Source organism: Heptranchias perlo, chromosome 6 (genome assembly GCF_035084215.1).
Source record: "Heptranchias perlo isolate sHepPer1 chromosome 6, sHepPer1.hap1, whole genome shotgun sequence".
Classification (NCBI taxonomy): Eukaryota; Metazoa; Chordata; class Chondrichthyes; order Hexanchiformes; family Hexanchidae; genus Heptranchias; species Heptranchias perlo.
Genome location: NC_090330.1, coordinates 53,037,689 through 53,051,808, shown reverse-complemented (window position 1 = coordinate 53,051,808; position 14,120 = coordinate 53,037,689). Strand labels below are relative to the sequence as shown.

General features: G+C 39.8%; 1 protein-coding gene across 3 annotated transcripts in view; it reads right to left on the bottom strand.

Annotated features, from left to right (window-relative positions):
- Window positions 1–1,182: 1,182 nt before the first annotated feature.
- Window positions 1,183–14,120, bottom strand: part of LOC137322996 (serine protease 23-like) — a 28,317-nt gene continuing 15,379 nt past the window's right edge. For 2 of the 3 annotated variants that reach the window (XM_067986319.1, XM_067986318.1), the window contains one exon: window positions 1,183–7,123. In XM_067986319.1, coding sequence (XP_067842420.1) covers window positions 5,989–7,107 — 1,119 coding nt within the window. In that variant the 5' untranslated portion in view covers window positions 7,108–7,123 and the 3' untranslated portion in view covers window positions 1,183–5,988. The remainder of the gene's footprint in view (window positions 7,124–14,120) is intronic. The other variant, XM_067986320.1, reaches the window with a different exon arrangement.

Sequence of the window (14,120 nt, the reverse complement as noted above, 5' to 3'; positions counted from 1 at the left end):
GATTGTAGCAAAGCTTTCCCTGTCCGATTACATAAAATATTTGTAACTATGGGGAAGGTGCAATGTAAATTCACTAGGATGATACCAGGGATGAGACTTACCAAAAACTAAGCCTGTATTCACTGGAACAGAAAAGGTTAAGTGGAAATTCTTATAGTAGTGTTTAGAATTTTGAAAACGTTGAGAGAGTCAATAATAAAAGATTATCCCTATTGATTGGTCATAAATTTATGATTAGTAATGGAAATATAAAGGCCTCAGCCCATTTGTTACTGAGACTCTCATCCACACCTTTGTCACCTCCAGACTTGACAATTCCAATGTTCTTCTGGCTGACCTCACATCTTCTACACTCTGTAAACTTCAACTCATCCAAAACTCTGCTGCCAATATTCTATCCCACACCAAATCCCGCTCACCCCTGTCCTTGCTGCCTTAGATTGGCTCCCCACCTTCCAACACCTCCAATTTAAATTTCTCAATTCTCATATTTAAATCTCTTCATGGGCTCACTCCTCCCTATCTCTAACCTCCTTCAGCTCTACAACCCCCTCGGAAGTCTGCGTTCCTAAAGTCTGGCCTCGTGTACCTCCCACTCCCTTCGTCCCACCATCGGTGGCCAAACCCTCAGCCGTTTAGTTCCTACTCTGGAATTTCCTCCCTACACCTCTCTGCCTCTGCACCTCCCTCTCCTCTTTTAAAGACTCTCCTTACGACCAAGCTTTTGGTCACCCCTCCTAAAATCTCCTTCTTTAGTTCAGCATCTATTTTTGTCAGATAATGCCTCTGAAACCCCTTGGGATATTTTTCTACATTAAAGGTGCTATATAAATGTAAGTTTATGTTGTTGTTGTGGTTAAAATAAATGTTTTCACACAAATATTGAATATGAAGCCAAGTCCATCACGCCATTTAAGAGGGCATTAAAAATACTTGTAGAATAAAAATACTGAAAAGTACCGTGGAAGAACAAGGAAATGGGATTAGAGTAGATAACTGATATGAAGCTGAGATTGGAGCTACGAACGGCTTCCCTCAATGCTGATATTTCTAACTCCTAATCCTACAAAGAATCTATATAATTTTTTTTATCATTCTTTGGGATGTGGGTGTCTCTGGCAAGGCAGGCATTTATAAAGTTCAAAAATCCAGTTCAAGCAATTGCTACATACACAAATGAAGTTGGCTTATTCGCTGCTTTATTGATTAAAATGTTGACATGTATTGCATTAACAATTGTCTACATTCAAAGCCCATGGCTGAGTTGAAAAAAAGTGAATAGCCACTGAAAATTAAAAACAATTCTCAGTCCAGCTCAGTACATTTGACAGTTGAACAAGGTATAAACATTTGTAGGAAAAGTCTTTGTAGTTTTAAAACAACTTTTATCATTGTACACAAAAATTAATTAATTCTGTTAAGTTTACACACAGATCAGTACAAATGCAAATGGATACTTCACCACTCTGATAGTTCAGCTAAATGGGTCTGTATGAAAAGGGACAAAAAGAGTGTTATATATTTCTCCCTATGTTAATCTTCCTGCTGAATAAACAGGATCTCCAGGCATTTTGTACAGCACATACTGTGAACATCACTTTAAGAGATACCAAGCATTAAAACAAATTGTTCTGAATTTTGACACTGATTTCTACATTCATGTTCACTTTTATTAATATTGCCTAGTTCAAATGCAATCATTACAGACATGTCTGCATTTTGTGGCCAAATCATTTTATGTCCTTTTGTCATCACTAGCCAACAGCAACTTGCTCATTTCTTTTTGAATAGCCATTCATTTTATGTAACTCTAGAAAGGTCAGCTAGCATGGTGGTTAAGATGTTTACTTCTCATCGGGTTCAAGGTTCAAGTTAAGACAAGTGAATTATCCCACCAAATATATGATTACAGTCATTTACACTGCCAATCAGCTAATTGCAAAGATTTATGAGGGAACTGTTGTCAAGTCATAAGTTGATCTATTTTGATCAAATTACAAATTGAACACTTTTGGTAGGCAGTGGTGCCCTCTTTTATATTCTGTTTAGCTCATAAACATACTGGCCAATATCAGCAATTTTAACCATGAAGAGAAAATGTCACTAACCTTTGTCAATATTTGTTTGCACAAAAGGTATAATGATACCCAATAAAACTGGTTGCTGCAGCAGAGGCAAAGCATCGCTACAGCATATTGACTAGTTTCAAATAACCCCAGTGACATGTCCCATCATATTCAATGAATAATGTCGGACAGATCACAGACATACTTTCATAGCATAAATATGGCATCAGACTCCACGAATTAAGTGTCACTCTTTGTGATTCACCCAGAAGAGTGCATTTACACTGCAGCTACTCATCTCAGACAGGTAGTCGCAATGTCGGTTCCGGCCAGTGAGTAACCTGCTTACAGTGCCTGGGTTGAACTCAGGTTCCTTTACTCAGGAAAGAGCTCTGTACATTCTTTTAACCATGCATGTGCAGAGTTACTCTCCAGCAGTTAAAATGTAAATCTGTCGACAGTGCGAATGGCAGGGTTCATATCCTCTAAATATTTAAAATTAATTGCAGATAAGTTGAAAAGATATCAATCTACAAGATACGAGAGACCACAGGGGACTTTAAGCCTTGTTAAGTATTGGACTGGAGAGTTACACTCCTGATGGTGTCAAACTGAAACAGTGTGAGACCTCCTACTCCAGAGGTTCAGAATCTGTTTCTCCTTGGATTCAGACTGGGTCCTGACTCTGGATTTCCATTGCAACTTTGACATTGGTAAGAGATGGAAAACCATACCCACGTTAAAGTTTGTGCTCCAGTCAGCCACCTTTTAAGTGAAAGGTGGAATAAGGACAGCAAGTGAATAAAAAAAGATTTCAAAACAAAATGTAATTTATGATAAGCAGCCTTCTATGATAGTGGTTCTGACATTCAAGTTATGACTGAGGTCACAGGCTTAAGTGCCACCCAATTGTATGGAATGGGCAGCTAGGTTTAGTAAAAGTGAAAAGCCGAAAAGTATCAGGGAAGAGAAGTTGCCTGATACAAATTGTGTTTTCTTTCCCCAAAACCAGAGTAAATTTCCATGATAACTAACCACTGCTGATTGGCTATTTAACTAAAGCAAACAGCAAATTTTACACTTTCCTGGCACCAATGGAGATTTGTAAGCCTTGATATCAGTTTCAGGTGACCTTAAATTTGATAAGAGCATTCTAAGCCATAAAATTCTGCATGGTAAGTACATACTGAGATACGGTAAGAATGTTCCATGACCACATGACAAATAACATTCACATGATGAAGTTGTAAGTTCAATGTCTAGGTTGTCAGTCAAGTCAAGGATTGTGAGGGGTAAATTTCAATTCTCAATAATCAGAACATATGAGTTCTCTTGAAGGTATTATGTGCATCATGAAACTTAGAAGAAAAATTTAACTTTTTGGCTGATAAGACATTTTTAATCAAAGTGCTCACTTCTATTGAGGTGCAGTGGGACCCAACAATCAAGTTGTTCCACACTGCATCACTCCAATCATTCAAATGACCACACAAAATATTGGATCAAAGGACAACTTTCAAATATGCTTTATATAGGTGTATAGCGTAATGTACTGTTCTGGGTCAATGAAATGCAAATATGGAGAAAGGATTTATGAAGTGCTAGAGTAACTAGCATCTTGCTAATGTGAATTCCAAATTTCAAATGTAATTGATCTAGAGGAATATTTTATGCTGCATGGAATTACTGTAATGTAGAATGATATGATACACTGCATGGTATCACTAATATAGAAAAATATGTCACAACATAAGGTACAATAATCTAGTGCAGTATGTTATGCAGCAAGACACTACATAGTTTTCAAACAGTATGTTATGCTATATGGAATTGCATTGATTTAGAATAGTATGCTACAATGTACAGGATTACAAAATACAAACTTAAAGCATGCTTGTTAAGAAAATGCAGTTAATCAATTAAAAAATACCAATTAACACATTAAGAATTCAAGAATTGATCAACAAATATCAGAATATCATCTAGAAACTTTCATTAAATGTTTAACTATTTCAAACGTTTTAATTGGAGCATTTACAGTTGGGGTTTTCATCAGTATCCCAGAAGGACTTTGAGTATTAATCGCGTGGTTATGGGAACAGAAAGTGGTTAATAATCACAGCTATTTCACAGAAACAGACAGTTTTATCTGTGAGTTTCACTTTTTATTTTTCTACTTCACATCAGTGAACATACCTTATCCTGGGAAAATGACAGAAAAATAAGATGTATTAAGTGGCTAAATGATATAAAAGGATAGGAAAACCATCCAATAATATTTATTATGGAGATGAAATGATACTACTCTCCCCAAATAATTACTAGAATATCATTTGCAGTGGAGGAAAAGCCTGCCATTGGGTTGAGACTGAAATATGTTCCTTGAGGATAACCTAAATGGAGAGCTGATTGGCCACCTATCAAACATTGACTGATATTCGGGAGAGGGAGGTCCAAGAAAGGGAAGATAGGACCTAAAAATAAGAAAGCCAGAAAATTGGTCTTGGGCCAGGAAGTACATTCTGAGATTTTGCTGGAGGGATGCAGCTGCAAAAATACTCAAGAAGCTTAACATCATCCAGAACAAAGCAGTCTGCTTGGTCAGCACCTCATGCACTAGCTTAAACATCCACCGCCAACGTATTGTGGCTTCAGAGTGTACTATCTACAGGATGCACTGGAGAAACTTGCCAAGGCTTCTTCGCCAGTACCTCCCAAACCCATGACTTTCATCGCCTAGAAGGACAAGAACAGCAGGTGCATGGGAACACCATCACCTCCAAGTCACACACCATGCTGATTTGGACATATGTTGCCATTCCTTCATCATCGCTGGGTCAAAATCCTGGAACTCCCTACTTAACAGCATTTTGGGAGCACCTTCACCGCAGGGACTGCAGCGGTTCAAGAAGGCCCAGCCTCACCTTCTTAGGGCGACTAGGGATGGACAATAAATGCCGGCTTTACACTGACTTGAAATGTGGCAAATTTGATAAATATTTTGTATTGAAGACTGTGAATATTAATCAAGCTTTCATTCTTCCATCAAATATGAAAGTTTAAATTTTACGAAGATATTGGAGTTAAAGGCAGGTTCTAATAAGCTCTTAAATATTATTGACTTACACATTGTACCACATGCCCACACAATTGTTATTAATAGTTTGCCTTGGAATTCTGGCCCAATGCAAACCAAAAGTGCCACAACATAATTCCAGAATGTGGTTTTGACATTTGCAAACAGCCTTAAGGTGTATGAAAATGTCTTTAAACTGCTGCTCCCATATTTTTTTGTACTCAAAATGGGTGGAAAGGAAGAGGTATACAATGCTGGTATACAAGGGTATACCAGCATTGCCACAATTTCTGTAAAAATAACATTAGTCTTGTAAGATACTGTTTCCACATGTAATGCCGTGATTCATTTAGGTTGGAATGGTCCTTTTGAATATCTCAGCCATTTGAAAATTCAATTTAAGTGCTACAATGTGTTTTTAGATGTCTTCGTAATCAAGATGTCAAAAGGCATTTGATGTCAGCTTACTTGACTAAAGTTATTTAAAATATGTTGAACTTTATGGCAGGCTGGAAGAAAAGAAATAATTACATCATTATACATTGCTACATTTTTAAAGTGAGTTTCAAAATCCAGCCTAAAGAAGCTATCAAAAGGGATGCTATCTTTTTAATTCAAGATGCCACCATAATATGAAGAAGTTACAAACATTTTAAAAGCTTTTTTCTATTTTTAATGAACACCTTTGTAATACTCTGTTCTCTTGTGTTTGCCCTCCCAGTGTCAGAAGAGTTGTGCCCATAGTAAAATAAGTTTCATAATTGAATATTTGTGTTTGTGATACAAGGGTATACCAGCTTGCACGGTACACAGTTTTAAAAGCAGAGCAAAATACTTTTTAAGATTTCATCCATCTCTACAGTCAACATAATTTCCTTTGATCCAGAAACAAATCTGTGCATATTTCAGAGGAGTGATCCGAACAGCCACATTGTAATCTTGCTGCACACCATTCTTATCAACCCATTGGTGCCCTGAAAATATTCCAATAACTTTTCGCTCCCATTTCCGACTTTGCCTTTTCCACATTCGGATGTAAACTCCTGAACCACTGGCTCCTGGCTGAGCATCGCAGTGCTGATACAGGAGGTCGTAAGTTTCATCTTTGACCAAGCAGAAACGATAAACAAGATCTCCTGGACGATCATTATCAAATCCAGAAAAATGAATCCTGCCACCAGGCAGCCTTCCCCGAGGAGGAGTGACTCCTATTTTCATAAAGGGTTTCTTGTGAGGCCTTTTCAATTCCAGAAGTGCATAATCATAATCCATGCCGATATCATTTGCTGAACCTTTGATCCATCCCTTTGGAATGTGTGTCCGTTTTACTCGTATCCAATGGAACCTAGGTTTTTCTGGAAGAATTGAGTTTGTTTGATTTGTGGTTTTCCCATTCTCCTTTTGTTTTGTTTTAAAAAATCCAACTTTCATCTTTTGTGCACCCTTCACGTAGCTCTTCCCATCGTGAATACAGTGGGCAGCAGTTAAAACATGTTTCTCAGCTACTAAAGTCCCAGTGCAACCTGTGGAGATTTTGACTGAAGTTGAAAAAGGATAATGCATCAGAAAGTTTTTCGCCAAGATACTGAATCTGCCATCCAAGCCAAAGATCTGTCTTTTTGCTCTTCTACCACCTCTGTGATTCTGTTTGTTTACCAAATCGGCAGCATTGAAACCATAGATGTCCACATTTGTAAGAGTTCTGCTTCCATTTAGGTACAGAGTTTCATAAGACAAATATTCTTTCAGGTTTTCATACGTTGGTAGGTGTGCTCTTTTATGGCACTCTAATTCACATGGAGAGGTTATTTCTAGTTTTGCTTCACCCTCAAAATGTGCTTTCTCTAGTGTCACGGTTGCCTGAGGCAAAACAGCAGGTATTTTTGTTTTCTGCCATTCTGGCTTAAGCATTATTACATGCTTAATGGAACAAAGAAAAATGACTAGTGTTGGCACCGTTACCATGCTGAATGGTGATCTGCTGTTGAAAGAACAAACTGTGGTCAGTGATGCGGATAACCTCATACGCTTGCAGTTCTAAAGGCTAGCTCCAGAAATCAACTCCTACATGATAACACTCATGAAATACTAATCTGATGATTGGGTAGCACAAGCATTCTGCTGACTGGTTGTATATGTAACACATTCATTTCTTTCACTGGGAAACTATATACAATGCCCATCTACCTAATTTAATTACTCTACTTTGAAAAAACTTAAAAATGCAATAGACCAGGCAATCCATTAAATGTGTTTAATCATTCATATTTAAAGGGTATTATTGTCTCAAGTTGGTGGGATATTAGTGGGTCACACACATACGGCAATTTTGTGATGCAACTGTTGTTTACAAACACATAAAGGGATGGTTTATCATTTGGGGAGAACGCACAGACCAACTGCCCAGGCGGTGCAGCGGGAGGCCTGGACCGTTTCAAGGCCTCATTTAAATAGCACCAGCGAGTTGCCCCCCCAAAACCAGCACTACAATGCAGCTCACCAGATCTGGCCTGGTGCAATATCGGGTGGCCTGGAGGCTGCATGGCCAACTGCAAGATAAGCCCTGAAAAGGTTGGAGGTGTTCTTGATCACAGAAGGAAGACCAGGGCGGCAGCAGCCCAGATTATTATCTTTGGGGCCCAGAGGCGCACTTTGGTAGCACTCTCGCCCCTGAGTCAGAAGGTCTGATGGAGTGCTGTCGGAGATGCTGTCTTTCAGATGAGGTGCTAAACTGAGACCACGTCTGTCCTCTTAGGTGGACGTAAAAAAGCTCATGGCACTATTCAAAAAAGACCAGGGGAGGTCTCCCTATGTCCTGGCCAACATTTATCCCTCAACCAATATCTAAAACAGATGATTTGGTCATTTATTTCATTGCTGTTTGTGGGATTTTGCTGTGCGCAAATTGGCTATCAATGTTTCCTGCATTACAACTGTGACTACAGTTCAAAAAAGTACATCATTGTCTGTAAAGCGCTTTGGGGTGACCTGAGGTATACAAATGCAAGTCTTTCTTTCCTGTTCCTCCTGACCCCACAAAAATAAGTTTATTACCTTCCTTTGGGGGAATCTGCTCCTTGGCCAACAGGTTCTATCGAGTGGAGCATCCACGGCAGATGCTCCAACCAGCAGGCCATAAAAATGTCTTTGGAGTCCTATCTGTGTAATAAGATCCTGATTTAAATGTATTCATGAGGTTCCCGCTACAGCTGCCTATAAAACCAGCGGCGGGGGAGAAAACCAGTGGTAAGTCTACCGCTCTGATTTTAACTCCCCTATTGCCCAGTTTCTGCAGGATAGAGGAAATGAAAATCCCCCCTACAGGTTTCTTGCAGGATACTTTGCCACGATGACAGATCCCTTTAAAGACAAAATATTTCCCTTAAGTAGAGCAAGAAATTGAAAGTGACGTGTTTTATTTCTTTTCACAGAAAACTAATAAAACAAACTGCTGACTTTGGTCACCATTTACTCAAAATCAATTTGAATACACTTTGTTTTCCAGTTTTATAATATCACAGATTCCTAGCTTTTACATTAGCTAATATCCGGGTGGGTGTTTCAGACATTTGATATTTCAATGAAAGGCAAACAAAAGGGATACTGTCTCTTCACATGACTAACTGTAAAAACAATAGCTACACAGTATTATGAACTATGTCAGTACACATTGTGTTGCCAACTGAAAGGACAGAAAAGGCTAACAGGGAATTGTCTACTTTTTAAAATTATCCATTCAACATGTGGAAAGTAACTGAAAATGTTAAAAACATCTCAACAGAAAAAAAAACGAAGAACATCTATATATTCAAGGCTGAGATGAGGAGGAATTTCTTCACGGAGAGGGTTGTGAATCTTTGGAATTCTCTACCCTGGAGGGCTGTGGATGCTAAGTCATTGAATATATTCAAGGGTAGGATGGAAAGATTTTTGGACTCCAGAGGAATCAAGGGATATGGGGATCGGGTGGGAAAGTGGAGTTGAGGTCGAAGATCAGCCATACAGCCATGATTGAATGGGCCTACTCCTGCTCCTATTTCTTATGTTCTTATTCCAATGCTCTCCTGGCTGGCCTCTCACCTTTCACCCTCCGTAAACTTGAGCTCATCCAAAACTCTGCTACCAGTACCCTAACTCGCACCAAGTCCCCTTCACCCGTGTTCGCTGACCTACATTGGCTCCTGATCCGGCAATGCCATTGGTGGCCGTGCCTTCAGCTGCCTAGGCCCTAAGTTCTGGAATTTCCTCCTAACCCTCTCTACCTCTCTCTCCTTTTTGACCAAACTTTTGGTCACCTGTCTTAATATCTCCTTGTGTGGTTCGGTGTCAATTTTTGTTTGATAAGGCTCTTGTGAAGAGCATTGGGATTTTTTACTACGTTAAAGGCGCTATATAAATGCAAGTTGTTGTATGTTAAAGTTGATGCCAGGATTCATTATTTTGGTTGCTCTATTTGTACCAAACAGACACTGCATGGAAAGTGTCTAATCCAGGGGACATTCAGCTTGACATGACTAATGAAGGAAGCAGTGGTCTGGTGACAAATGAGGAAAAATTAAAACTATATACATCAGGAAGTGATACCCTGGTATTAGCTGAGAGGCTTCTGTCATCCTCTTTGAAACACACTTTAATTGAAAATATCTGTCTCACCAATGTCACAAATCAATAATGTAAACATACTGACAACCAAGATGATGGTACATAGTGGGGCAGATTTTCTTCACCTTTACCCCAAGGAAATATTTGTTCCCTGGGCACAAAGGTAAGAAAAGAGGGGATGAAGACCTGAAATGCTTGGTTTGTATCCACTTATTTTGACCTGGGATTACTGGGGCTTTCCCAAAGGAAAGAGCAAGCCTTATGCCAGCAATAGGTACAAGTGTACCAATGTTAAAGAAGTAAGAAGGGGCATTCCTCACCTCCCACCTCAATTCCTTGTTACTACAGTCCAGGAGCTGGTAGCAGGCACTGCAGCCTGGATCCTACTCAGATCATGGGTTTCAGGTGGCATGGCAGCAAGGCTCAGAAAACCTCAAAGGAAAATAGAAACCATTTTTGACAGTGACCCACCAGATCTTCAGGCCTTAGGGCCTACTGACTGTCTCCAGGTCTACAGCTGCACTCCTCTTTCCACTCCTGTATCCCGAATATAATAAAATTGAATATTCTATTATATTCAACCATCTTGTCATCAGTGCATATCCAGGGTTCATGCAATTTCAGATGGTCCCAAATACAGAGCCCAACCAGACCACAGTAATCTTCACAATGAGATTCATCTCAGCCTACGTGAACTTTGGTATCTATACTCTCAACATTTTATGACCAGTTCTTTGATCAACAGCACTGCAAAATAACTTAAGCGGTTAATGGCTCCAGTTCCAGCTAATTAAATTAGTTAAACCTCAATGGGCCAGATTTTGCTCTAAAAATAACGGTAAGTTTAACAGCATTCCCCGTTATTTCAGTGCTAATGGCAGAGGAACCTCTGGTGACCATATGTGCGCAGTTAAACGCAGAAATCCGTAAGTTCCTTGACCAGGTGCCCTGCTCCTCCAGACGCTTTGCGGGAAGGACTTCTCGCCAGTCGACTCAAATGTTGAAATGACTACAAAAACGTCAGGTTCCTCTCCTGCCCTGTGGGAAATGAACTAATCTCGCCAGAAAAGGGTACGGCAAGTTTTTTTAAGTGTAATCAAAATTTTAACGGGGTGGTAAGTCTTAATGACCGCCAAACAACCTCTCTAGCACTGAAAATTTAATTTTGCAAGTGTGGAGACTCATTCCTTCACATTTTAATTGTTGTTGGACATATATAAAAAAAATTGTAATCTTAATTTTTTACTTTTTCTTTCTATATCATAGTGTCATAGCAGGTACAGCACACGAGGCGGCCATATGACCCATCGTGCCTGTGGTAGCTCTTTGAAATAGCTATCCAATTAGTCCCATTCTCTGCTCTTTCCCCATAGCCCTGTAAATTTTTTCCCTTCAAGTATTTATCCAATTCGCTTTTGCAATTTACTATTGAATCTGCTTCCACCACCCTTTCAGGCAGTGCATTCCAGATCGTTACAACTCACTGCGTAAAAAATGTTTCCCCATGTCGCCTCTGGCTCTTTTGCTGATCACTTTAAATCTGTGTCCTCTGGTTACCGACCCTTCTGCCACCGAAAACAGTTTCTCCTCATTTACACTATCAAAACCCTTTATGATTTTGAACACTTCTATCTTTGAACAACCCCAGCTTCTCCAGACTCCCCATATAACTGAAGTCCCTCATCCCTGGAACAATTGTAGTAAATCTCTTCTGCACCCTTTCTGAGGCCTTGACATCCTGCCTAAAGTTTGGTGCCTAGAATTGAACACAATACACCAGCTGAGGCCTAACCGGTGCTTTATAAAGGTTTAGAATAACTTCCTTGCTTTTGTACTCTATGCCTCTATTTATAAAGCCCAGGATGCCATATGCTTTTTTAACTGCCTTCTCAACTTGTCCTGCCACCTTCAAAGATTTGTATACATACACCCTCAGGTCTCTCTCTTCCTGTGCCCCCTTTAAAATTGTACCATTTAGTTTATATTGCCTCTCCTCATTCTTCCTACCAAAATGCATCACTTCACACTTCTCTGCGATACATTCATCTGCCATGTGTCTGCCCATATCACCAGTCTGTCTATGTCCTCCTGAAGTCTGTTATGATCTCCACATTATTCACTACATTTGAGTTTCATGCCATCTGCATACTTTGAAATTATGCCCTCTGTGCCCAAGTCCAGGTCATTAATAGAATCAAAAAGAGCAGTGGTCTTAATACAGACCCCTGAGGAAAACCACTGGTTACTTCCCTCTGGTTGTTTTTCAGACTGTTCACCACTACTCTCTGCTTTCTGTCCCTTAGCCAATTTTGTATCCACGCTGCTACAGACCCTTTAATCCCATGGACCTTAATTTTGCTCACAAGTCTATTATGAGGTATTTATTGTGTGGTATGTGGTATGTGGTATTTTATCAAATGCCTTTTGAAAGTTCATATACATGTCAACCCTAAATCAACCCTCTCCGTTACTTCATCAAAGAACTCAAGTTAGTCAAACACTATTTTCCTTTAACAAATATGTACTGACTTTCATTTATTGGCCATACTTTTCTAAGTGCCAATTAATTTTGTCCCGGATTATTGTCTCTAAAAGTTTCCCCACCACTGACGTTAGGCTGACTGGCCTTTAATTGCCAGGTTTATCCATCTCCCGTTATTTGAACAGAGGTGTGACATTTGCAATCCTCCAGTGCTCTGGCACCGTCCCCATATCTAAGGAGAGTTGGAAGATTGTAGCCAGAGCCTCCACAATTTCCACTCTTATTTCCCTCAGTAACCTAGGATACATCCCCTCTGGACCGGGTGACTTTTCTACTTTGAGTACTGCCAATCTTTTAATTACCTCCTCTTTATCTATTTTTATCCTATCCAATATTGCTACTACCTCCTCCTTTACTGCTACAATGACAGCATCCTCTTCTCTAGTGATGATTGATGTGAAGTATTCATTTAGTGCCTCAGCCGTGCCCTCTGCCTCCACAAGAACGTTTCCTATTTTGTCCCTAATCGGTCCCACCCTTCCTTTCACTACTCTTTTACTATTTATGTGTTCCTAAAAGACTTTTGGGCTCCCTTTTATGTTAGTTGTTAATCTAGTCTCATACTCTCTCTTTGCCCCTCTTATTCCCTTTTTTACATCTCCTCTGCACTTTCTGTATTCAGCCTGGTTTTCTACTGTATTATGAACCTTACATTTATCATAAGCCTCCTTTTTCTGTTTCATTTTAATCTCTATATCTTTAGTCATCCAGGGAGCTCTAGCTTTGGATGCCCTTCCTTTCCCCCTTGTGGGAATGTGTCTACTCTGTACCCGAACCAACTCCTCCTGGAAGGCCTCCCATTGTTCAATTACTGTTCTCCCTATCAATTTTTGATTCCAATCCACCTGGGCAAGATCCCTTTTTAAATCATTGAAATTAGCCCTCCTCCAGTTAAGTATTTTCACATTTGATTGTTCCTTGTCCTTTTCCATAACTATTCTAAACCTAATGATATTATGATCACTGTTCCCCAAATGCTCTCCCACTGAAACGTGCTCCATTTGCCCCACTTCATTCCCCAGAACTAGATCCAACACTGCTTCCTTCCTCTTTGGGCTGGAAACACACTGTTCCAGAAAGTTCTCTTGTACACATTTCAGGAATTCCTTCCCCTATTTGACCTTTACGCTGTTACTTTCCCAGTCTATATTGGGATAATTGAAGTCCCCCATTATCACTACTCTATAGTTCGTGCATCGTTCTGTAATTTGCCTGAATCTTTTATCTCTGTCTTTTAATTCAATATTTCATACCCTCTTTATTTCGCTTTCTGTAACTGATTTTACATTGAATTTACTGTACTAACTTACGCTTCCTGGTTCGGTGTCTGCGCTGCTTATTACTATGCTTCAACCTGATTGGTTAAGAGGATACACAGCAGCTTGCCCCGTTCACACAGGTTCCAGATACCCGGGAGAGGGCGCCACACTGGATTGAGGACCCGATAAGAGGAACTTGCAGTATAAAAGCCCATGAGAAGTCTATGGGCAAGTTCAAGTCCAACGAGCGACGGGCGCCGTTCGTTCGCTGCTCAGAACAAAATCCGACCCAGAATTGGAAACGTGGTAGTTAATTATTACATAAAAGAGCAGGCTGCATAACGTATTCTAGACATGGCAATGAATCATTACAGTACAATTTTATTTTGATTGAGCTCTGAATCAGGAGGACTGCTAGATATTTAATGAAGCATCACTGACAGTGAATTCCACACATTCATCCACTTGTGCAGGTCATTCACATCCATAGCACTTTTGACTTGGGAGTCGAACACACTCGGAATAATTCTTATAACAAACCCTTGCTGGTCCAGCAATAATTTCACCATTAAGAT